At 41.5% G+C, this 24,456-nt stretch overlaps 1 protein-coding gene across 1 annotated transcript in view; it reads right to left on the bottom strand.

Annotated features, from left to right (window-relative positions):
• The window catches only part of MAMDC2 (MAM domain containing 2), a gene marked incomplete at its 3' end in the record, with an annotated part of 134,336 nt that extends 111,261 nt beyond the window's left edge, over positions 1–23,075 (bottom strand). The window contains exons 1-2 of the mRNA XM_084236137.1: positions 22,933–23,075; positions 22,473–22,586 (exon numbers count right to left, since the gene is read on the bottom strand). Of these exons, the coding sequence (XP_084092263.1) occupies positions 22,473–22,586; positions 22,933–22,966 (148 nt within the window). The 5' untranslated portion in view covers positions 22,967–23,075. The remainder of the gene's footprint in view (positions 1–22,472; positions 22,587–22,932) is intronic.
• Between the last annotated feature and the right edge of the window lie 1,381 nt (positions 23,076–24,456).

The raw sequence follows: 24,456 nt of genomic DNA, 5'->3' as shown, positions 1-24,456 counted from the left end.
CCTGGGCTGCGAAGCTGCCCGCAGCCTCTGCAGCGCCAGTTCGATCCCCGGCCGCTGGCAAGGGTCCCACATGGCGCGCAGACCTCTCCTGCCCTTCTGACTGTACACAGTGCTTGTATAAATAAATAAATAAATAAATCTTTAAAAAATAATAATAAAATTGCACTCTGCCTATCCTAATGCTGCACACTCTAAATGATTTTAAGCATTAAGTTAGGATTACATTTCCTAAAGAGTACATTTGAACATGCCTCTCCCTTTTCTAGCAACTTTAATTGCTTTCCATTGCCTACGCAGGGCATCCTCAAACAGGCATACAAGAGATGCTTTCATGGCTTTTGACAAATCTTTATACCAAAAGTGCTATTATTTACATTTTCTTTAATAAAGTTTTTATTTAATTTGACATACTTTTATAGAAGTATTCTAAGTAAAAAAATTATTATCAATTTTTGATATGCTATAGTTTTCCTAATATATATTAAAATATATATATATATAAATTAAAAATTTTAAATCCAATGGACGCTCTGAAAGATCTATTTCCCCTATCCCATAGTCCATGTGTCAATTTGGGGGAGGACTGATCTACTGAATTAAAAGCACAGTTATGTCTGCTCCTTAGTACTTCTGTGGTTGTGTGGACCCAACGGAGGTATTTAGCTTCATCTCAGCTTTTCTCCTCTTAGATCCTGGAAACTCAGCATGGCACAGGGGTCTAAAGTTTGGAATACAGAATGACACTGTTTTGAATTCAAGTTCTACCTTAGCCACATTTTAGCTGGGTGACTTAGAACAATTTACTCAACCTATGTGTGCCCATATCCTATAGGGTCACTATTATGATTATCTGAAGACATACCCTTACCACTCTTAGAACAGTGCTTGATATGCAGTAAGCATTCAGTATGAGTTACTATGATAATCCTCCACTTTGACCTTGGCAGCAACAACACTGGCCCACTTTTTCACCAGAATAAACTTTACAACTTAACTTGTGCCTTTGCCTGGCACCTTACTTATTTCAACTTCTAGAATTCTAGCCATCAATCACAGAAAATTGTAAATTCTCCCTTTTTAAAAATTTTTAATTAGTATTTTATTTTATATAATTCTTACATCTTTTTTCATTTTCGCACAATGTATGCATTATCATTTTGGTTATATTCCCTATACAATTGCACTCTCCCCTTATTTTGACCCTAGTCCTTCCTCTCCCCTCCCCTCCCCATGGTGTGTCTCTGGTTTATAATTGCTTGTTGATTTTGATTTTTATTTTGTATTAATTAGTCTTTTTCCTGGTCCCTTATTTAGGTTTAGAAAACCTAAATTCTCCCTTTTTAAGAAACCACTCTGCAGCTCTCTCTTCCCTGAAAGAGCTCCTCCACTCTCCTTATGAGACCTTTGTATCTCTCCCACAACACACATCCTGTTCTATCCTGAGATCAGCTGTTTGTTTTTCATCCCCTGTTGGCTTGCAATCTTTTGAAGGAAGGGTCTCTTTCTCTATCGTAGCAGAATCCTACCTGGCTCAATGCTTCCCACTCCCACAGAGGAGATGCATAATAAATGCTGTTTGACCTAGCCCTTGGATGACAGGCTGCCCTAGAAGCAGAGTCTCTAATGTGCATTTTAAGAAGAAGCATGTGTGCCCTGAATTTCACAAAACAGCCCTTTGCCCACTTCACCAGTTAACTAAAATAAATATTATTTTCTAACTTTCATAATCCTCATACTTTTAAAATGTCAAACTGTTAAGATTAACTTGGTTCTGGATTCTCTATAAATTTTGTAACAGGTCAAAACTGTGCAGTGCATCACAGTTTATAAGGTATATCCACTCAAATCATTTGAGCCCCACAGCATTCTTTATGAGAATTCTCATTTTACAGATGTTGAAAATAAGACTTAAGATAAATGTCTTGTATAGGAACACATAGCACAGCACATTCAGACCTCAAATGGAACCGCACGGGGTAACAGATTGAGATTTGACTCTCTGATACAGCATCTCAGGGAGCAGCTATTGCCATGGTGAAACCACACGGCCAGCCAAGTGTATTAGAGCTACAGAGAGACACTAACAGATGTTTTCTTCAAAAGCAAAGTGATTTTTCTTAAGTTACCTAATAATGCTGCATCTCCTACTTATTTTTCTATTTGATTCACCAAACTGCACTATCCTCTTTGATAACACACGTAAAGACCATGCCAGTCAAGGACTGCCCCTGGAATCATCTGAGCACCTTGTTAGATCAAAGACTTCTGGATCTATTACTCTTTTCTATGTACAGTTCTTGCTTGGGCACTCTAAGTTTGCTGAGGCTAGGGACATAACAACTTTGTTCTAAAACATGTAAGGCAAATAGGTTTCATTGCTCAGCTATATGAAGTGAGTGTTGGTTGCTACCTGAAAATCTGCTAAGGATTCTTTCTGAGCATCAGACATGGTTCTTGTAGTGTTTCCAGATCTTTATCAGTATCTTCTGTGAAATCCTTAAAAATGACCTAATCAGTTTTGTTGATTCCATTTTACAAGCATTGTCTCAGATAAGAAGCAATCTAAGGGCCTCCCTGGTGGCACAAGGGCTTAAGATGCAGCCTATGAAGCTGTCTGCAGCCTCTGCTGCATGAGTTTGAGCCCCCACCAGGGAACTACCCATGTGGCGAAGCAGACCTCTCCTGTTGAGCCTGCTGCTCCCTTCAGCAGTGTATTTCAGTAGATCTGCCTGTTCTGCTCCTCATTCTGTCTCTGGTGAATCCTCTCACCCCCTGCACCTCTGGCCTGTACCCCAATTCTTGTATGCATAAATAAATAAATCTTAAAAAAAAGAAGCAATCTAAGATGTGGAATGCCTTTACTTCATGCTACCTAGGGCACTCTTCTGATTTTGTTTAACTGATTGCTTTAGGGGATGAGAGAAAGAGTTGTATAAGTCATAAAGCCTGAGTATAATGTAGTTAAGACTCTTGGATTCTAGCCAGCTTCTATAATTCATACTACTTTTCCAGGTTTCTGTCTCCTCATCCATGAAATAAAGGGGTTGCAAAGATAATCACCAAAGTCCTCCATGTGGACAATTCTATGATTCTAAGCATCTCAAATATCAACAGCAACTAAAAAGCAGTAAGTACAAAAAGCAGTAAGTGCAAGCGAAGAAATTGAATGGACTCTGGTTTCTTTTACAATGAAACAGAAGATACCAAAAACTTTAATTCTATGTCAGGCAACCATTTTTAGCCTGCTCAACAGTGGAAAAACACAGGTATATTTCTTTGCATTCCAAGAGATAAAACTTCATAAATGATTTCATGGAAAGGTCATTAAACTTGACTTCGCCAGCCAAAGGGAAACTGTTACTTTTTATTCTATCCAAACTGCTCTTTCCAAGATCACAAAAAACCTTTTTGTTGCCAATCCAATGATTTTTTCTGTCCTCATCTTATTGCTCAGCTGCATTCAACACAACTGGACACCCCCACCTGGAAACACTTTCTTCTCTTGGCTCCTATATCTTCTCTCTGACTTGACTTGCTTTCTACCTACCTGGCCAATTCTTCTCAGTCCTCCTGGTTGGAACATTCTCTACTTCTCCACTCTAAATCTTGGAATACTCCCAAGGTTTGGTCTTCTAACCTCTTTCTCTTAGCTATACTATCTCTCTAGCTTATCATCAAGTCCTGGGCATGAAATGCAGTTGCATGATGCTATCCCCAAATTTATGTCTTACCTCCAACCTCTACTCTGAAATCCAGACACCCTCGTTGAATCATCTGGATATTTGCATTTAACATTCTATCAAGGGCCTCAAATCAGAACTCTTGATTTCCCTTGCCCTGATTATGGTCCTCCTCCATCTATTTCTCTCCCATTGTGCTCCATCTCTATAAATGGCATCACCATCCATCCAGTTGCTCAAGCCAAATACCTAGAAATCATTCTCGATTCTCCTTACTTCCCAAATCCATTGCATTAATGAATCCTGTTGACTTATCTCCAAAAAATATTCTAAACTCAAGTCTTCAACATAGCCTCTATCAGAGTCAAAACCACTATTATCTCTCATTTACATTACATTATAAAGGTCTGTTTTCTAACACCCATTCTTATTACACATTTATTCTCCTCAAAGCAACAAGATGATACTTTGGAAACAGAATTTATCCTTAGGTCCTTTCAATAACTGCCTTTCTCAACTAGATTAAAACCCAGCTTCCTCATCATAGCCTGAATATCTCTCCAGTGTCTGGCCCTGTGTTCCTCTTGACTTCTCTCCTTAGCTCACTATGCTCTGACACACTGGTCTTCTTGTTCCTCCATCACATGCATTTACCTTCTGCCTTACACTGCTGACTATTCACCTGATATCCTCTCTGTCCTCCCTCATTGGTGCATCACTGTTCTTCCTCCTCACACTGCTCTCAGTTCATTGTTACCTCTCCAAAAAGGTCTAATCATCTACTGTCCCTCCTGCTTTCCCATCACTCACCTTCATTTTATTCATAATATACCTAAGTTGGCTTTATTTCTTTTGGTGCAATGATAAAACTCCCTACCAACTATAGGCCCCATAAGGACTGGGTTATGGCTGGCTTCTGGACTCCCAGGGCCAAAGCCCAGCCCACTCCATTCAAGAAATTACAGCAACTTTTACAGAAGTCATATCAGGTCATCACTTGTTGCAAACCTCCAGAGGATTCCCATCTCACTCAGAATAAATTCCAAAATCCTTCCCATGGCCTGTGCTAGGCTCACATGATCTGGTCCACAGGCTCCTATGTGATCTCCTCTCTTTCTCACAACTTATTTCCTTTTTCTACACTTATTTCCTTTGTCATTCAGGCCTGTGCTCAAATATTTCCTCTCTAGAGATTCTTTTCCTGCTTACCTGAGCCCAAATAGCATACTATACTCCATTTCTCTCCATTAAACTTAGCCTTCCTGCCACATCATACTGTTTATTACATCATTGATCTTGACTTCTTCCTACCAGGATGATAGTCTGTTATTCTGTTCACTGGTGAATCCCCAGTACCTGTAGGTATTTGTTGAATGTATGAATAATCTGGTCTTGCTGAAAACTGGGGTATCTTTCTCAATTGCGCCTATATAGGTAGCTTATAGCTAAGTGAATGAACGACTCTTTCTTATGAAATTTTGCTGCTTCTTTTCAACAGTTTAGAGCACTATCTGTACTGGGGTAAGAAGGCTACACCTAGAGGAAAGAAGAAAGACTTTTGTCCAATCTCTGCAACAGCATTTTCCCCCTCAGTTTTCATTTTCTAGTTGATCTGTTTTTGAACTTGAAGCTTGCTTACAACATTTTAATTCTATGACTGTGGGAGACATGTCTTTGAAGACTAAATTTCCCTGAAAGTGGCAGTCTGTTCTATAATTGGACCTATTTTCTGAGAGGAAAAACTGTTCAATAGATACTTACAGCTGAGATTTGTTTTATTAATTGTTACTGTAAACAACAATCTACTGTATTCCATGGACAGAATCCTTGTTTGACTAATTTTCCAATGTTCCAAATACAAACAACATGGAAAATGTGATTAATATAAATAAAAACACTTTGGAGATGGCAATCCTCTTGCTTGGTATAAAGCTTTTGATTAGTTTTAAAGCGTGCTGATGACTTCAGATATAAACTTAATATTCTCAAAATCAGCAAAATATTCTTATTCCTATAATCCATCTCCTGCAATCCTTTAATAAATTCACAAACATTAACTGAGCTTTTATTATTTTCTTAGTCCTGGTGGAGGACGAGGGGCACCGAGAGCTACACACACACACACACACACACACACACACAAACTCTTACATATCTCTTAGTTCTTTGCTCCTTAAAAAAAACAAAACCTATTTTAATTTTTTTAAATAACAAGAATAAGTACAGAGAAAAACAAAACAAACCAAAATGAAAGCAAAATTCCAGGAACTTCAGAATCTTAGACAGCCAAGTGCAGTTTTTAATTTAGAGCTGAAGTTCCACTAAGAAAATATCCCTGATGGTAGACTGCTGCTAAGGCTGGTAGGGAAGCGGGACTCTGCCAGCTTTTCCAGGTTTGGGTGGGTGTGACCGTTACAGCTGAATCAACATTTTCACGGACAGACTGACCACAAAAAAGGCTAAGAGTTTTAATCCATCTTGTTCATCAATGAGCTCTGCATCTCACTGGATCATTAACAGCACATTTAGCTCATGTGAACCAAACACCAATTCTATAGTCCATTCACTCCCCAAGTTGTAAGTGCCTTTACAGGACTGGGACAAGTAGAGGGAGGCCAAGTGCAGAGTTCAAGCTTGCCTGCATTTAAAATTTTGATATTTTATTCATCATGGAATTTTTGCATTAATTTTATGTTTCAAAAATAGTCCATTACCTGACTACTGAGGGTTTTCTCCAGGCACCCCTCAACTCCTGCATCCAAAGTCAGTGCCTCAGTTGGTCACCCTCATCCTGGCCCTGTTTATTATATACAGGGCATTTTGCTGACACATTTAGATTAAGAGAAGGAAGGGACACTGAAAGAGTATAAATGCTTTAAGAGAGCTTTCAAAATGACAGTGCTTTGTGAGTGATAAGGCAGGACAGATAGTGTGCATGACAAGTTTCATGCTCTAGCTCTGCCACTTCTTGCTGTGTGACATCAGACAGATCACTTTATCACTGGGTACTCCCCTTTCCTCATTGACAACCACCCAGAGGGTAGTTATGAAATGGAACGAGGCAGTTTGTGAAGCACACAGTGGACTGAGATAAACAGCAGCGATTCGTGGTTGTGGGTCTGTCTATAGGAATCTGGGGAACACAGATCTAAAATTGCAGTTATGATACTCTTTATCACAGACCTCCACAGAGAGAAAGGTGGAGAAACGGTACATGCTGTGTGCATTTTTACGAGAACTATGACCAGTCATACACATCCATTATTTGGCAATTTCTTTTAAAACTGTTTCAAGGGCTCCAAACTGAGTTCTTTGTCATTGGAATCCTAAAAGGAAAATCTGCAATAACAAAGGAGAATGTTTCCCACGTGATCTGGTGTTTAGGACCATGATGGATTTCAGCTATCAGCTTGACTTATCTTAGAGGAAGAGAGGAAAATTAAGATAATTGTTTGAATAATTCACACACATTGGGACTCAGAGGAACTAGGCTCTCAGGCCACAGACTAACTGCACATGCAGAATTGCTTTTTCATGACAGTGGTTTGGATTTAGCTTCTACATGTTATATATCATTTTTGTTGTTGTTGCAGGAATTGCTTGCCACATTTGTCAAAAGAAAAAAATACTGTCCACTGTTTGGGTAATAAATCTCTGTTCTCCTAGTGGAATCCTTGATTGAGCCAGCAGACAAAGGGAGGGTTGGCAGCACCATAACAGCAGGACTAAAAGCATAACTGAAAAATTCACCTCGCCTATCAGATGCTCCTGCCTACACAATGTCTCTACAAAGTTTGGATTCATCTGGCACTTCCTTTCATTTAGCAAATCCTGGCAATGTGTTGGCTTTTGTACATTTCTGAAGGAGGTCAAACTTGAGCAAAGAGCTCAGGGCAGGAGGTCACATTTCAGCTGAAGCGGGATGATGAGAAAGAGACTATGAATGAAGGTGTGAGGGAAGAGGGTTTCAAGCACAGGAAATGTTGCTACTGCACATCCTCCCCTATTTCACTTTTCAGTCAAACGGATCTTGTGAATCAGGAACTGGGTTTGGCAGTGCAGGTTTCACATGGACATAACCTTTGAGTCTCCTTAGCATCTTTCCCAGCTAATAGAGCCATGAGTCATTACATAGTCCCTGGGAAAAGCATGAAGAAATCTATTCCTCAATAACTGAGGGCCAAAAGAACTGAGTGTAGTTGTGGAAACTTTCTCTCCTTTTCTACTTTACCAAAGATGACTTTGGGAAGTGGGATATTTGATAATGGACTAGGTTCCCAAATAAATAAGTACTAGTTTTAGGTTCAGCAGACCAAGTTCCAAAGGACTGAAGGTCAATGGGAGAAGGCGAGATGGGAGGCAATCATGCATGAGGAGTTTAACAGGAAAGGAGGGAGGAAGATGAATTGAGTTTAATAAGCTCTTGCAAAATACTTACCATGCTAGATCAGGTACTTGGAATACAAAGGAATCCCCAGACACAAGGGAATTTTGGGAAGATGTTCATGATGGATGATGGCAAAGATGAATAAGGCAAAGGTGTAAAGAGACTGGTTTGGGAAAAAAGGTCATTAAAAGAGTCACATGAGAGGTTGGAATCTTGATCATCCCATGAGGGGAAAATTTAAGCCTTGCTCATCTTTGGAAGCCCCTTAGCATCAAACCCAGTGCTGGACACCCAGTGGTAAGACAGTGGGATAGTGACTCACTTTGGAGCAGACAGATCTGGACCTAATCCCTGCTCTGGCTATGTGACCTGGGCATGATGAATCAGATTGCAGGGTCCTAGTTATTGCATCTTTAAAATGGAGATAGTCACACAGATCACACAAGGTTATAATGAGGTTTAGAGATGATATGGGTTCATGGTATTCACAACACAGTAACAATTCATTATAATATCCCGGCTGAGGTTCGAATTGACAAGTGATTTTACATACTCTATTGTGACCACTCTATCGAAGTAACTAACTGGTCATTTAAGAGTTAACTACTGATTAATTCAGCATAACCTGTCAGGCTCTTGAATTTTAGTAGACAGATATAAAATCACACATTATCTAGGCTAATGCTTTCACTGTTGGCTTCTCATGATTTTCTTTTCATTTAGTCAAAACTCTAAAATGAGAGCCATGTCTTTTTTTAGCTAAGCTAGAAAGTAATTTTATCAAGGGGTCAGTTATTGCCCCAAGAGACAGGGTGTGATGACTGACCAGTGCTCTCTTCAACCTGCAAGTAGACTAGTTGTAACTTTTGAATCCATTGTGACCCTGGGAAATAGCAGTTTAGCTGCACAGATGACTAGGTAGTGTGAGGCCTTACTCAAGCTAAAAATTCAAATGAGATGTAACTTTCTGGTTATCATGTGCAAGGCTGCGGCCTAATATGAAGTTGACAAATATCAGGGTTATTTATGCGCTTTTCATTTGTGCACCCAATATACCTGTCCAGAGAGTTTACGTCTCTTCAGGCCAATCTGCTTGTTTCCCCACCTCCTGCCTTGGCTCATGCTGCTCCTGATGCTTGCTATGACCTAAGAGCCATGCCTTCCTGGTCACATCCCCCAGTATCTCAAGGTCCACCAAAAAGCCTCCTTTTACTGACTCCACTCCACTCTTTTCAGTTCTCTGTAGCTTCTGAACTCCCAGGACCTTTTTATAGCACTGGTCTCAATGATAGTTATTGTTCATATATCTTATTTCTGCTACTAAACTGGCAGCTCCTTGATGGTAAATTCCTTTATTAGTCATCACTGTTATCTTCCTTGCCTAGCACAGATAGACAAATGTTAAATGAATAAAATTAATCTAAATGTACTCTGAATAAGAGGCCATAGACACTTATTATTCCATGGCATCTTAAAACATACATACACATGCCATGGGATAGACTGGAAATGTTAAAACAAACTCTAAACTCCAATGACTTCATCTGTAAAGAGTACCTTCTTCACTGTGTCTTTGTAAGAATTAAATGAGTGATACATGTTCATATTCCATGAGTGAAAAGAGATGGCTTGCTATTGGGAAAAGACAGAGGGAAAGACTGAGTTCACCAACTGGCACTGTTCCCAGGAATGAAGGCCCTTTATTGCCTTTCTGCATATTTTATGGTATCTCCTGCTTACCTCCCACCAATTTGAGTTCCTAGTATCTTTTTACATAACCCAAGCAGACAAATATTACATTTTTCTTTTTGCATGAGGATATTTGACTCAGTTAAAAAATAAGACCATTAAGATTTCAAGGAACACAAGCGATACTGGAATTTGTCCAGAGAATGCAGGGCAGTCATGGGGATGCTTTGAGAGCAAGACTCTCACAGGCGTTCCAATGTAATCTCACTTAGAACTTGGAACTAGACATGAAAACTTCTGTTGTCCCAAGCTCTGTGCTATTTCTAAAGGAAACGATTGACTTAATATTGCCTCAAATTAGAATTTATTTGGTGGTAGGGCCTCTATGTATAGAAGAATCCAGGAGGAATAATGTCCTTACTTATTTCTCTCAGTCATGCACATGAGAACTCAAGTTATAAAGTTTCTCACCTCAAATGCAGTGGGAAAAAGAATAAATATTACCATTGCTATGTCTTTCACAGAACACAGACTAGAGACATAACATCTGCTACAAAATACAGCCCCGCCACCTAGGATATCTGTGACCTAGCAGTAATATTGCTTCACTTTCCTCAACCCTAAAATGAAGATTTAAATAGAACTCACTGAATTGCTGGGAGAATAAAATTAGTTAATAATATCAAGCACATAGAACAGTATAGTTGAGAGAATTCATTTCATAAGTTAGCCATTATAACTCTATCATTTCTATCATTATTGTAATTGTTGAGATCCCATGTCAAGGGATAGTGGGGGAAAAAAGAGGTTAAATAGTAGAGTAATTATTTTCTTAAGTCTTTAGAGACTAATTTAGGGTAAAATACTGGCTCTATCAATTACTTGCTCTGTGCATATTAAAAACATAGTATCTTTCTCATTGGGTCATAGCAAGAATTCAATACTATTGGGCCTCCCTGGTGGCACAAGGGGTTAAGATGCAACCTATGACGCTATCCACAGCCACTGCAGCATGAGTTCGATCCCTGGCCAGGGAGCTACCCACATGGCATAGCAGACCTCTCCTGTCTCACCCACTGCTCCCCTCAGCAGTGTATTTCAGTCAGTCTGCCTATTCTGTACCCCACTCTGTCTCTGGTGAGTCCTCTCACCGTCCCCCCCCCACCAACCCTGGCTTGTATCCCAGTTCTTGTATGCATAAATAAATAAATCTTAATAAAAAAGAAATTCTACTATTCTACATTGCAAGGCATCTAGCACAGTGCTCAGTATATAATAATAGCCCAATAAATACTAGGCCTTCTGGCTTAGGGCCCACACACTTGCCCAGTTTCAGTACCTGCTTGCAAATGGCACTCTAGTCATTGAGTTTGTTTTAGCAGTTCTGAAATGAGAGGTAAGGATGAAGATAAATAAATGATCATTGATGGTTACAATCTCAAAATATTTAAATAAAATATTTAAATAAAATATGCCAGGCATGATCCTCAAATTCTATCTGATATACCTTAGGGGTATATCAGATCAAAGGGAGATTGATGATTCCCTGCAGTTCCCTCCTTAGGCTTTTCTAATTGTCAAATATTTCCAAGGAAAAGTTCTTAACAATTTGCAGTGTCTTTTATGCATGACCAGATTCACTGCACATTTGGATACAATAATGGTGAATATCATCTATTTTTCCAAGACCTATTAATTTTCTAAGAATTCTTAGACTACTAGGCTAATATTATGTTCTTCAAGAAATCTATTATAAATGTGTTCAAACTTATTATCATGGCAGGAATACAGTCACAAAATTATGAATGACTTCCTGAATGACAAATGGAGCTAATTAAAAATATAAACCATTTTTCTCCCTTTTCATCTTCCAGAAATTTTATTTTGAGGAGCTGAGTTTGTAGAGAGGCAACTAGCTTAAAGTATATTCTGAGGGACAGAGAAACTTTCTCAGCAACTGAGTTGTCCATTTTCAGCTGTTAGACAAATAGGTCATCTTCATTCTCTCTCAAAAGTTGCTTACTACTCTTGACAGACAAGAGGGTCACTCGATGGGATTTGAAATGACATCAGTGGCAATTATCAATAAGTTCTTTAATTGGAGGGTGTTCTAAAAATCTGGAATCTATGTTTTTCAGTGAACAGAGTTTCCTTTTGAATTAAACTCTTTAAAGCAATTGTGTATAGAAAACAAAGCCCAAGATTAAAAATGAATCATGCCCATGCCAGTATTTTGGATCTTTATATGTTATTTCCACAAAATTTTTCTTTCATTATAATCTATTCAGTATTGAACCAAGTATGGATAGTTTGGTGAATATTCAATGTTGATAACAAAGATGAAACTCTGTAGGCCTAATATAACCTAAGATATATTAGGGATTTTTTTTCTTAGTTATTTCTATGCATCAAATATGAGTTCAAGGGGTCTACGTTTTCAGTGTTGATTCCTTAAAAAGAAAACAATAAAAAGATATTTATGTTCAACTTACATTTTTCTCATTAGAATTTTTGGGAAAAATGAAGCAGTTTCAGAAATGAAAGTGTGATTTCAGATGCTCACTTGCAATTTTTAGGATCTATAATGGAAAACCAAAGGGTTTCCTTAAACCTTATATTTTTAAATTGACTAATGCAGGGTCTAAGCACACTTTAAAAGAAAATTCTCCAGTCCTCTATTATAAATTTTTAATAAGTCAGAAAAATAAAAGAAATCTATAGATGCTTAAAAAAATCTTTTCAGGTTATAGTTTCAGACTAGGTGGTGTTAGTCATAAAATACTGGTAAGCAAAGACAGCAACTTCTCAGAGAAGTTAAAGTGTATTAAAGTCATCCTCATTATAAGATGACCCCAAATAACACTTCAGCTCTCCTTGGCAGTGAGGCAAAAGTTTTTCAAATAAGGAATGGAAATTTCTCTAAGTATCAAGCTAAGTAATATATCACATTGCTGTATAGCAATGTTGCCATTTTGTTAAGAGTAATAGAATGAGTAATTCCAAAATGCTTGTCTAGTAGGGCAACTGACTTGCAAAAACACATTTATCTGTATACTCTTAATTCCTTCACAGTAGGAGTGGATGAATTTGAAGGTTAGTAGTGTTTCTTAAGATGCCAAAGTATTTTAGGTCAAACAGTAAATTTTCCCTGAGATTCTCTGCCAAGATTATGCTGAGAACTGACAAGAAAATCCTTCAAATGTTTGCAAGAGTAAACTTTAATCTGTTATGGAAAAAATGTAAAATTGTAAAATTACATTTCCTTATTTCTGCTTGATGCCTTTCCAAAGCTCCCCTGCATGGCATGCACACTCTATAGCTGGGGCCTAGATATCAAGGCAAGCAGTTGGAACACTGGGAATAATCAGTATTTCACAGTGATTTTCCATTACCTCTAGAGAAACACAAGCCTTCCAGGTCTGTCTTCCTTGGTGCTGACCTCTGGAAGGACAAAAGGTATCATCCTACTCAGCATGGGAGGATCCCAGGACCAAGTGAAAGTGAAGACTTTGGAGCCAAGTGCACTTGGGTCAATATTCTGACGCTGCCTGTTACAGTTACCACTCTGGGAAGGGGTGTTGCCATTTCTCCTGCTCCTTACATGTAGTCATCTTGAACTACAGGTCCCAGTGTGCCATGAATCAGACTTCCTGAGTAGGGAAGCTACTGGGAACTAGAGGTGGATTGAACTGTGAGAGGAAGCTATAAAACATGGAAGGCAGGTGGTGAGCTCTGGGGCTTTTGCTTCTCCTGCTTTGTTTTGCCTCCAAGTGTGTGAGGGAACTTGGAAGGAGATGCTTGGAGGAAAGACAGATAAAGACACTTGGAAAAGACATATGGGTTAAAGACACATGGAAAAGCTGCTTCTGGGGCCTCCCCGGTGGTGCAGGCGGTTGAGCACAGCGCTGTGAAGCTGTTGGCAGCCTCTGCAGAGTCGGATCGATCCCCGCCAGCCTCAGAGCATCCCACATGATGAGCAGACCTCTCCTGTCTCGCCCGCTGCTCCCCTCAGCAGTGTATTTCGTCAGTCTGCCTGTTCTGTTCCTCACTCTGTCTCTGGTGAATCCTCTCACCCTCCCACGCATCTGGCCTGTACCCCGGTTCTTATATAAATAAAAATAAATCTAAAAAAAAAAAAGAAAAGCTGCTTTTAGTGCTTGGCAGAGATAATGACAGACATTATCTTGATTTGTATTTGATTTTGAATTTTTTTCTCCTTTTTACCAGTCTTCTGGGAGTTGCCTTCCCTTTATCTTACTGCTCCCCACTAAAAGGGGTCTTAGATTTGTGGCAAGTTTTGGGACTCAGCAGTCCCCCTTCAGGTTGATCTTGTTTGGCTGGTCATTTTCCCACAAGAATATGGGTAGTTTTGGGTGCTTTATTTGGAATATCCTTTTGGTCTCCTCACCCTCTACACATAGTAATTCTATTAAAGATCTATCACACTAAGAATCGGCCTTCTTCGCTTTTGTGTGGTGAATGGCAGAATCCCTTTTAGAGTGTGCACCCCTTAAAAGTTTGGGGTCCCTGGGTGCCCCTTGGTTTCACACTAATGTAACTCTGTAACTTTAGGCAAGCATCTTATCTCTGTAAAATGTGGATAATAATCACCACCACTCTCAAGATTACTGTGAAGATTAGAGATAAAAAATGTACTTGGGAAGTACCAAGAAATATTTATATATCATAGACCCTGGCTGTGTAGGAGACTCCTAGAACTGTTAGGTTTCACTTACACTTCTCACTAGGAACTACCTCTACAACAGAAGTAGGACACGCTATGCCATCAAAGTTGCCTTATACCTAGTACATTCTCCTGTAGCTTATAAAAGGTTTGCTTTGTTTTTAAATAATTAAGTTCTAATATGCATCACAATTATCACAGATTCAGCCCAATCTCCAACATTACATTTACTATAAAAATAAAACCTCACAAATTTTGAAATAGACTCTCTCTCAGATGTTATTGAGCAGAGGGCTCTTGTGTTATATAGGCTAAGGAATGTGTATGGTTTTGAAGGTCTTCCGAATTGTCAAAGTGGAAATTGGGTCTATTGCACCCCTCAAATAATCTTGCTTTATTGGTCCTGTCCCCTCATTCCATAGATAAGAACAAGTCTCCCCCTGCCAAAAAAACAAGCTACACAACAGCAAAAAGTCTTTTATCTCTACTTTTTCTGTAGGTGTGATTGAACATCTCTGAGAAACACCAAACATCCAAAAAAAACACTGCAGAGAAATCTCTGCTGCCTACATTTCCCCTTTCTCCTACTCAGGCATCCTAATTCTGCTGTCATCCTCTGATATGCCCTTATTTAAGCAATGAAGTGTTATTTCTAATAGATAAGTCATACTGTGCCCACCTCTCCGCTGCCTTACATTCTATAGATCACACCCTCTTTTTGCATCTCCTAACTCCTTTGGCTACTGTGGCTCTGCCCTTTCCTAATTCTCCTCAATTATGTCTGATTACTTTTGTTTCTTTCATTAGACTTCCCCCTTCTTATAAGTAATCCTTAAACTATGAGTTTAAGAATCTGTCCGTAACCCCCTGCTATTATCACTTTATATATATTCTTTTCCTGATCTTTTTCCTGCTCTCCATTTCAACCAGTCTTCATGATGAGGATTCCCATAGTCATAGCCCTGCCCAAACTGTACCTGAGCACCAGATGCTTACATCAAAGTGCTGCTGAACATCTTCATCTGGATGCTTCCTTGGCAACTCACAATTGAACCCACTGTCTTCTACCCTAATATGATGTTCCTCTTGAAATTCTATCAAGTGATGGCACTATCAAACAAACAGCTGTCTAAACTAGAAATCTGGGAGTCACTCTCTTGTCTCATCACTCCCAACCAATCAATTATCAAGACCTGCCAATTTAGTCCTCTTTTGGGTGTTTTATTTACCCCAACCCTCCCTTTTCACCCTTATTATCCCTATCCTACTTTGAGCCCTCATCATCTCTCAGCTGGCCACCGTGTGGTCTCATAATTAGCCTCCCCCCTTGCTAATCTTATTTGCTGCAAACTAACCTCCCTTCACAGTTAGTGGACTAGGTAACACACTATATTACTACTCATTGTCTACTGGACAGTGAATAGGCAGGTCCATCACTACAGAAACATATGTCCAGTGGCAAAGTCACACAAATGGTTCCTCCTAAAGGATCTTGCCTATACTTGGATCTCTTTATTCTTTCTTACCCAGTTATACAAATGTAGCTGTCTAGACTTCCTATTGATTCTGAAAGCTACCTAGTACCCTTCCATTAAACCCATTTTCCGTTTAAACAGCCAAATTATGCTATTTACAATGAAGATCCTTAACTAGTACATAGTTCCTTTTGCTCTGTACCATAGTTACAGATTTGTTTCCTCCTACTGATCTCCCACCAAGGGCAGGGACAATTACCATGTATATATTCCATGTGCTCTGTGCACTCTAACTGTTAATATACTTCCTGGTGGATAGCAGACACTCAAATGCTTATTGATAGGATGGCCATTCTTTAGAAGCCTTTCCTGTAAAATATATGATTCATTTATGATACTACGAAGTTATGATATGACACCTCTTGTTATCTTACTCTTAGTCTCAAAATCCTCCCCAAACACAACCTTTCTCACAAAATAAAGAGAGAAAATATTCTGGAAGATCTCACTGAATTGCAAGCTTAATATTTTGGTTTCTTCATTAGTCATATCAGTATGTGAGAATTTCTTCCAGAAGCAGACAAATCTCCCTACCTGTTTTCACCCATCAAGGTGGATACTATTGACATCAGACATTTGAGTTTCTTAGAAACAAGAGCTCTCAATAGCTAGTTGAAATTCTGATCCGTTTTTGGCAAATTCACTTTTCAGAACAAGCAGTGTCACCCTCAAAGTTGCATTGTTTGTGATGGCAGAGGATCAAGGGACTCGGGCAGGCCTGATGGGTAAATAATCCAAGGATTGTTTGTCTAGTGGTATGTCAGGGATGAAACAGACCATGTATTGGTGAGACAAGCTGAAATGCTGCTTCACTGTTATATTTGGAGGGTTACAACATAAGTTTCCAAAGTCTTTGGAGTCCTATGGTAGAAAGCATTATTAAACACAACCTCTTTCACTGTAGGTAGGGAAAATGTCAAGAGTTTTCTTTCTTTTTTTTTCCCTATCAATCTTAACAAGGGCTTTAGAGATTGATTAAATTCAAAGTGTTTGTTGACACCACATAGTGTTTGTCAGGCACTGTGGGAGGGTGTGATCCCTGTTCTCAAAATGCAACATTTTGAGGAGGTGAAGTAAGAGGGACTCCAATAAGAAAGACAGTACTAAAATTTTTACGTTACAGGGACAGTCATGAGCAAACAGAGAAGGAATGGAAGGAGAAGTTTATTTAAGCTGGAAACACAGGATGTGTTCAAGGAATAGCAGACTTAAAGCATGGATAGGATTTAATAGGCCAGGATGGGACAGGGAAATGGGAAAAAAGAAGAAGAATAGTGTAACTAATAGTGCCAATAAAGCCAGGAAGCAAGAAATTAAAGTGTATGTTGAGTGAACAGTACATTTTAGAGAAGGAAGATAGAAACATTTTGGGGGCAAATCCCAAAGGACCTTCCGTGCCAAGCTGGGCAGTATACACTTTATCTGTGGACACCTAGTAATCATCAAAGGATTCTTACAAGAGATCATTTCTCCTTTCCTACATCTGAGAGTGGAGATGGGGAGTGGGCAGACATTCTAATGTACTATCCTCAACTCTGTACACATACTGGAATCATCCAAGGAGTTTGTTCATTTGTCAGTGCTTGTTAATCCCAAGTCTGGACCCATCTGTGGGCCAAATAAATCAGAATTTTTTTGGAAATGTCTGTGTATGAGGAGTTTTAAAGAAAACATTAGATGATTTCAATGTCCAGTCAGGAATGAGAACCATGGGTCTAATGCACAGGCATGAGAATTTACCTTTAAATTCATAGTTTTTGTTTGAAATGGTTTGCTGACATTGGCTATGACATCATGCTTAATTATGACCTAATGGATACAATAGAAATTTCAGATACATTATGAAAAGTCCTTGAATAATGTGCTCATTTATCACTAGCAATCTATTCTTCTGTGCTGAATGTATGAATACATTTACATGACAACATTGATTACAATAAGCATAAGAAAAATTGAGGGAGATTCTTGGGATAATTGACAAATAAGAAAGTCAGGGATTGACTAGCCAAGGTGTTGAAGACTTGTTCCATGATCTGCTGATCTTATTTATTGAGATGCCCATCACCTCCACTAACATTAATGGGTTTCACTCAATTTCTTAAAAATCAAATATTATTAAAAAAGAATAAAAATAGCACTACTACTGGGTCACCTATTAAAGAGAGTCTGCAAATTTAAGAAACAGGATTGTTGGTGCCTCCCTGGTGGCACAAGGGGTTAAGACACAACCTAAGAAGCTTTCCGTAGCCACTGCAGCACGAGTTCGATCCCTGGCCAGGGAGCTACCCACATGGCTCAGGAGACCTCTCCTGGCTCATCCGCTGCTCCCCTCCCCTCAGCAGTATATTTCAGTAGATTTGCCTGTTCTGCTCCCCACTCTGTCTCTGGTGAATCCTCTCACCCCCACACCTCCAGCCTGTACCCCAGTTCTTATATGCATAAATAAATAAATCTTTAAAAAAAGAAACAGGAATGTTTATGAATACTACATCTCAAAATACAAGTCACATAACACAGCGACTGTAAGTTAAGAGACAGAGATGATAGGGGAAAAGTAGCAGTGTTGGGAGAAAGAACTAGTGGAGTGATGAAGAACAGAAACCCTGCCCTAGGGCTTGCCACTGCCTTGATATGGGACCAGGACTGGTAGCCTGTCTGGGTCCCTCTGTAAAATGATTTGTACTGGATGATACTTAAGGCCTAATGCCGGGATTTTAGGATCCCAGGCAGAGCCGGGGCAGAGCCAAGGCTATGCTCAGACATAGCACATGACAGTCATGGTCAATCCGCCAGCGGCAACAGCCAGAGCACCCCGGGGAATGCCAAGTAATGCTCAAGAATGACTTGCCTATTCCCAGTCAACTATCTCTCCATGAATCCAAGCAACACCCAGGCTTTGCTTTTCAGACTCTAGACAATATGAGATTGTACTTCTGCTTACATGATACCAAAAGACCACCAAGCAGAGGCAATGCAGGTTGAAGCAGTCCCTTTGAGGTGAGAATGAACTTGTGAACTGCCTAATGAACTTGTGGTATGAGAATGGAATGCTGAGTCAGTTCCCCAGAGTCAGGAAAAAGAGCTATAATCTACAGGAAGACCCTTTTATCTTCAGGAAGGCCCCATGGGATCCTGGTCAGACTTTGGTTATACCTGGGCCTCAAAAATTATGAGGGATGATTGATCACCAATAATAACTGGCACATTTAACAGACCTTAAATGTACTGATGGCTAAGTAACCAAAAGTGTCCTCAAGAGAAGAGGGGGTTTGGTGAACAAAGGAGGTATTAGAAAGAGACACAAGCATGTATTTACAGTGTGATTTCCACACACTCCACCATGCCCCACATCCCACCCAGTCACGTCACACCCAAGAGCTGGCCTTTGTGCCTGACATACCATCACTTGCTCCCAGGTATAAATATCACACAAACGCTTCCTGTATTAGGCAGTATCTCAAACCATGATGCCTACTGTTACAGAGAAAGGCGTCTTCCACAAGTGCTTTTATTCCCCCTCCCCCCTTAAGCTGACACATTTCTGCATCTACCCTTCTTTCCCAGGTGGCTTAGTGCGCCAACTTTCTAACCAAGGAGCAAGATTTGGATTGTACCCCCATTCCTCCCTCTCTACTTCTCCCCTGAATTTCAACAACAGAGTTAGGTTAAAGGTACTAAGCCAAAATGTCCAAAAATATGAGTGAAGCCAAAATCCACCTGATGAATAATTTAAATTATGGCTCTTCTGACTGTTAGCCAGCTTTATGGTCCCCAAAACCTTAAGCTAAAGGGCTTCCACCCCCCACAGCTGAATTGGGGGAATGGAGCCAACTGTCTCTATTTCAGCTAAAGACCATTGTTCAAAGGGGTTCCAAATAGTCTGTGAACTGTGAATGAATGAATAAAGAAGACTTCTTAGAGGATAAATGAAGATTTATTTCCCTCCTTAACTTTCTTCACTGGACTTTAGTCTTATTTTCACCACTATAAATTAACCTACTGGCTAATTCCACAAAAACAGTGCTATTTGCATCCCAAATACTTGGGGCACAAATCTCTGACATCTACAACTTTCCAGGGTAGATCCAACACACAAAAGTGGATAGAACCAGTTTAAGAGTTTTTGCAGCAAGGTGAATTAAATCTGCAGAGAGAGCTGTGAACAGCTTGCCAAATTTCAACCTGGAACAATTTTATGATCATTAATTTACCATCCTAGAAATGGTTATATAACGGAAATTCTTAGTGATGGCTTCCTAGCAAGCATCCACAGCAGCTGGTACACACCTCACGGCCCCTCCAGAGCAACTGTGATGTCCACATGCTGGCCTTTGAAAAACTTGATTCGTAATGACTGAAGCCTGACCTACCTGCCCCACCCCAAGTGCTCAGAGGAGACTGAATTCACTTCTCCCAGCCAAGCCAGTAGTCCCAGACCTGAGCCAGAAAGCAGTGGCTGTTAGAAGTTAGAAAAGAAAATGGAAAGGAAAGCAACAGTGCCTTCATTATACTATTAAACCATAATCACCTTTTCCTATAAGCATCTTCCTGTTTTCCCTGAAGCGCACTGTTTAACTGCCTCTCTGGTGCAGAGTGCCAGCTCAGCAGAGCACTTCCTGTGGTCTGGGAGGCGGTAGGGTTCAGCAGGCTGCAGCATGGCCCCTGGCCAAAGGCAAGCCAATGTGACTGAGGGCCAGGGTGGAACTCAGGGACTGAGGCTCCAGGGCCAAGGGAGGATATTGATTTCCTTTTTCTTTTCATGGGGACAGGTCTAGGGAGAGAGGCAGGAGTGGTGGTGCCTAGATTTCAGGAGGATTTCTGTCTCAGGGTCATGTGTGTGGCTCTTTCCCCTTTGTCTCTGCCCTGCTTAGGGCCACATGCAAGGGAGGGGGGTGTCGGGTGGAGGGGAGGGGATTTACACATTGTGAAGGTATGTTGTTCTCCAAGTGTGGTCTCTAGACCAGCTTAGTAGCAGCAGTATTACTTGGGAACTGATTAGAAATGCAAATTCTCAGGTCCCAACTCAGAACCATGGAATCCTCAATCAGAAACTCAGAGGTCAGGGCTCAGCAATCTGTGTCTTATTAGGTCCACCAGATAATTCTGATGCAGCTTTAGTTTGAGAAGCACTGTGCTGGAGAATAATGCCCTTCAAAGTCAGTGATGTAGCCCAGCCTGCCATTTCTCAAAATGCTTCACACACAAACGAACACAGAAAGGGGTGGGGTGGTGAGACGAAGACGTTTCTAAAGCCACCGGTATTGCAGGAAGCCTTCCATGGCAAATCTGTAATTACTTTCACCCAGTTACTCCTAAGTGCACTGAAATAGTCAAGACTTGGCAACTGGAGAAAAAGATTACTACAGAGCCGGTTACCTTCTGTATCTTCCACTAAGTAGACAGCTCCGATTGGCCACGGAGTGATGCATGTGACATGGGGCAGCCATATGAAAATTCTAAGTCTAAAAATCTCTCCTTTGTAATATGGGGCTAATACCACCTACCTGTGAGGGTCAGAGAAACTAATGTATGCAAAGCCCCCAACAGGAGCTGCAGGCTGAGGAAGAATTCATACATGCTCAGGCTGCAGGCTGGTGAGAATTCATACATGCTCACCAGGGGCTGGGGGCACCACCCTTCTCAGGGAGTCCACTTAGATGATTTGGAGTTGAGGGCAGTTGAGTGGGCAAGGAGGTTAATAGGTCTCCTTTATGCAGCAAGTGGTCTGGGGCATCAGGCTGCTAAATGGGGTAACACAGTGCACAGTGAGTAAGGAAAAAAGGAACCCTACCCCCCGCCCCCCACTGCCTGCTTTTGGACATTGCAGAACTCCTTTTTTTTCCCCCACTATATAAATGATGGGTAAGAAAACACTTCTGAAGTTGCCACTTTTAAACGCTGTCACCAGAACCCAAACAGTATGTAGTGGTGAGACAACGCCCGCTAGATGAGTGACCTCAAGCACACAGTCATGGACTTGGTTTCCTCTTTTGCCAAGGGCTGGATTATAAATAACAGGAGTCTGAGGATGGAATTGTGCAACAAAACTCCATCAGACACACTGTAAATATGAGGTCTTAGCACTGAGGTCCCATCACAGGATTAAGGAACCATTTCTGCAAGGCAGGCAAAGAACTAGCCTCACCCAACTTTTGTAGCTCACAAAGGTGTGTACTCAAGACCAGAGAGGCTGATGACCTGCAGGGGGCACGCGGCTAGTGGGCAACGTCATTCCCTTAGCGGTGCTCCCTAGTTCCCTTCCTTTAGGATGCTGGGGGCAGGGGCAAGATAGCAGGCCCATCTCCCCTTAGGCCAGGTAAACAAAGGATACCACCCTCCCCCACCACTCGTGCAGCGCAGCTGAAGGTTGTGTAGTTAAGGAGGATCCGTGACTCACACTTCTCCAGGGAAGCGAGAGAGATAACCTTACCCTTGCTGAAAGCGCCAAACAGCAAGAGGAAAAGTCACCTCCGACCCCTGATCACTGAGCCCCTTACCTTCCTCATTTAAAATCCAAGGCAGAAAAGCAGGATCTGAGTCAAAGCCACAAGTGCTCTCTTCAAAGGCACAGGACCCCGCCGGCAGGTCCAGGGCACCGGCAAATTGCAGCGCTGTGGACATAAAGCGAGTTTCAGTTTGGATCTAGCCAGGGAGCGCTCGCACCACGGCAGAGACTACCTGTTCAAAGCGAGGAAAATGCGTGCGGGAGGGGGGAGGCGGGAGCGGGATGCACTTCTGTCCCCTATCCCTGAGCTTCCACTGTAAGACCCCACTCTCATCCCCACTGTCACCAGGCTTGGCTTGGGGAGGGAGGGTTAATGGCTGTCGAGAAGTCTGGAGACGCTTTCTCGGATAGCCCAGTCTAGGAGGGCAAGCTCTGCCACCAGGGTTGCAGGAGAGGGAGCACGCCACGAGAGCACCCCCCCTCTAGGGTACCCCCGAGAGTCCAAGCCTTACCTTGCACCACCAGAAGGACGCCCCTTAACAGCATGCTTGCACTTCTTCAAGGGAGGAGGACTGGAAAGGGGTGCGAGCTGCGAGCCCGCTGGGACTGGCGGCTCCGCTCCCGGTGGAAGGGAGTGTGGGAGGCGGGACGCTGGGGACCAGAGGAGGGAGAACTCCAGAAGCAAAGGGTGCACTTGGAGTTGCCCAACTTTACAAAACAGCTCCAGAGCAGAGCGGAAAGCTGAAGGTGCCTGAGTGGAGAACACGCAGCTTTCTCAGCTGCAGACGTGGGTCTGATCCCTCTCCCAAGTGAAGCCAGCAGACCGCACAGCTGGCCCCAGGCGAGGATGGGCTGGGCAGGGAGGAGACAACTGCACACTTCTGAAAAGTCAGCCAGAACTAGCTGGGAGACCAGAGGTCGGGACGCAATGCTTCCGCTTAGGGTTTTAAAGCTGAGGACCAGATCCTTTGCAGACACTTGGAAGGAGCAGCCCTTCCAGAAAACCCTTTGCAGGGTCGGGACTGCAGGTGCCCTGCCGCTGCTATGGCAGTGGGAACCAGCTTGTTGCTGGGGACAGCCTCCCCACATCTGGCGTGCAAGTCCTGCAGGGACTAATTTTAACTTCTTTTCCCCAGAATGGAAAGAGGGTGGATATTGTCCTAGGAGACCCTAGAGGGAAATTTGGAAACAGTTGTGTGGAATAAGTTTATATCTCAGGAGTTTCAGCATTTATGACCCAATACTGCTAACCCCGGATTACCACCCTCCCCACCACTTATTTTAGCAGTGGAATGTCTGGCATGCCTGGTGCTCAGCATTCCCACTGTCCGGAGGAACAGGGGCATTCCTCTTCTCCAAAGAGCCATGATAAATTAGTAAGCTTCTAAACTGGGATGTGGGGGCATGGAGGTAGTGATGTTGGAGAGGGAGTTGCTGTGAGATGCCCAATTGGTACAGTTTTGTTTTGAGCACTAAATGGATCTTTAAAAATATTCTCTTCCAGTAAAGAAAATGGTGGTAGTGGTGGTGTATGGGACAGCTGGTGGTGGGGAACCTCTATAATTTTATGTAGGTAATTGTGTGCCTAGGGCAGTGGTTCTCAAACTCGAGAAGCTCCTGGAGAACTCCACCATTAGAGTTTTTGATCCAGTAGACATGGGATGGGGTAAGAGTCTGGAAATTTCTAATAAGTTTCCAGATGTTCATGCTGATGCCACTGGTCTGGGACCATGCTTTGAGGACCCCTGGCTTAACAAACTCAAACTCCTGTTCAACTATCAAAGACCTGCTCACATGCCTTCACCTGTTTTCCAGACTCCTAGTTTTCCTTGTCCTTCATTGGCTGCTCTTCCTCAGTCTTTTTGGCTGTTTCTTATCTCTCTGGTCCCTGTACACTAAAGTGCCTCCAAGTTCTGTCCATTCATTTCCTGTTTCTCTCTCTCCTCCCTCCCTGAGTGATTTCATCCAGTCTCACAGTTTGAAACACCGATTATAACCTGATGACTCCTAAATCTATATTTCTAGTCCAGTCTGCT

The sequence above is a fragment of the Talpa europaea genome, assembly GCF_964194135.1.
Source record: "Talpa europaea genome assembly, chromosome: 7".
NCBI lineage: Eukaryota > Metazoa > Chordata > Mammalia > Eulipotyphla > Talpidae > Talpa > Talpa europaea.
This window is presented reverse-complemented; position numbering and strand designations above follow the sequence as displayed.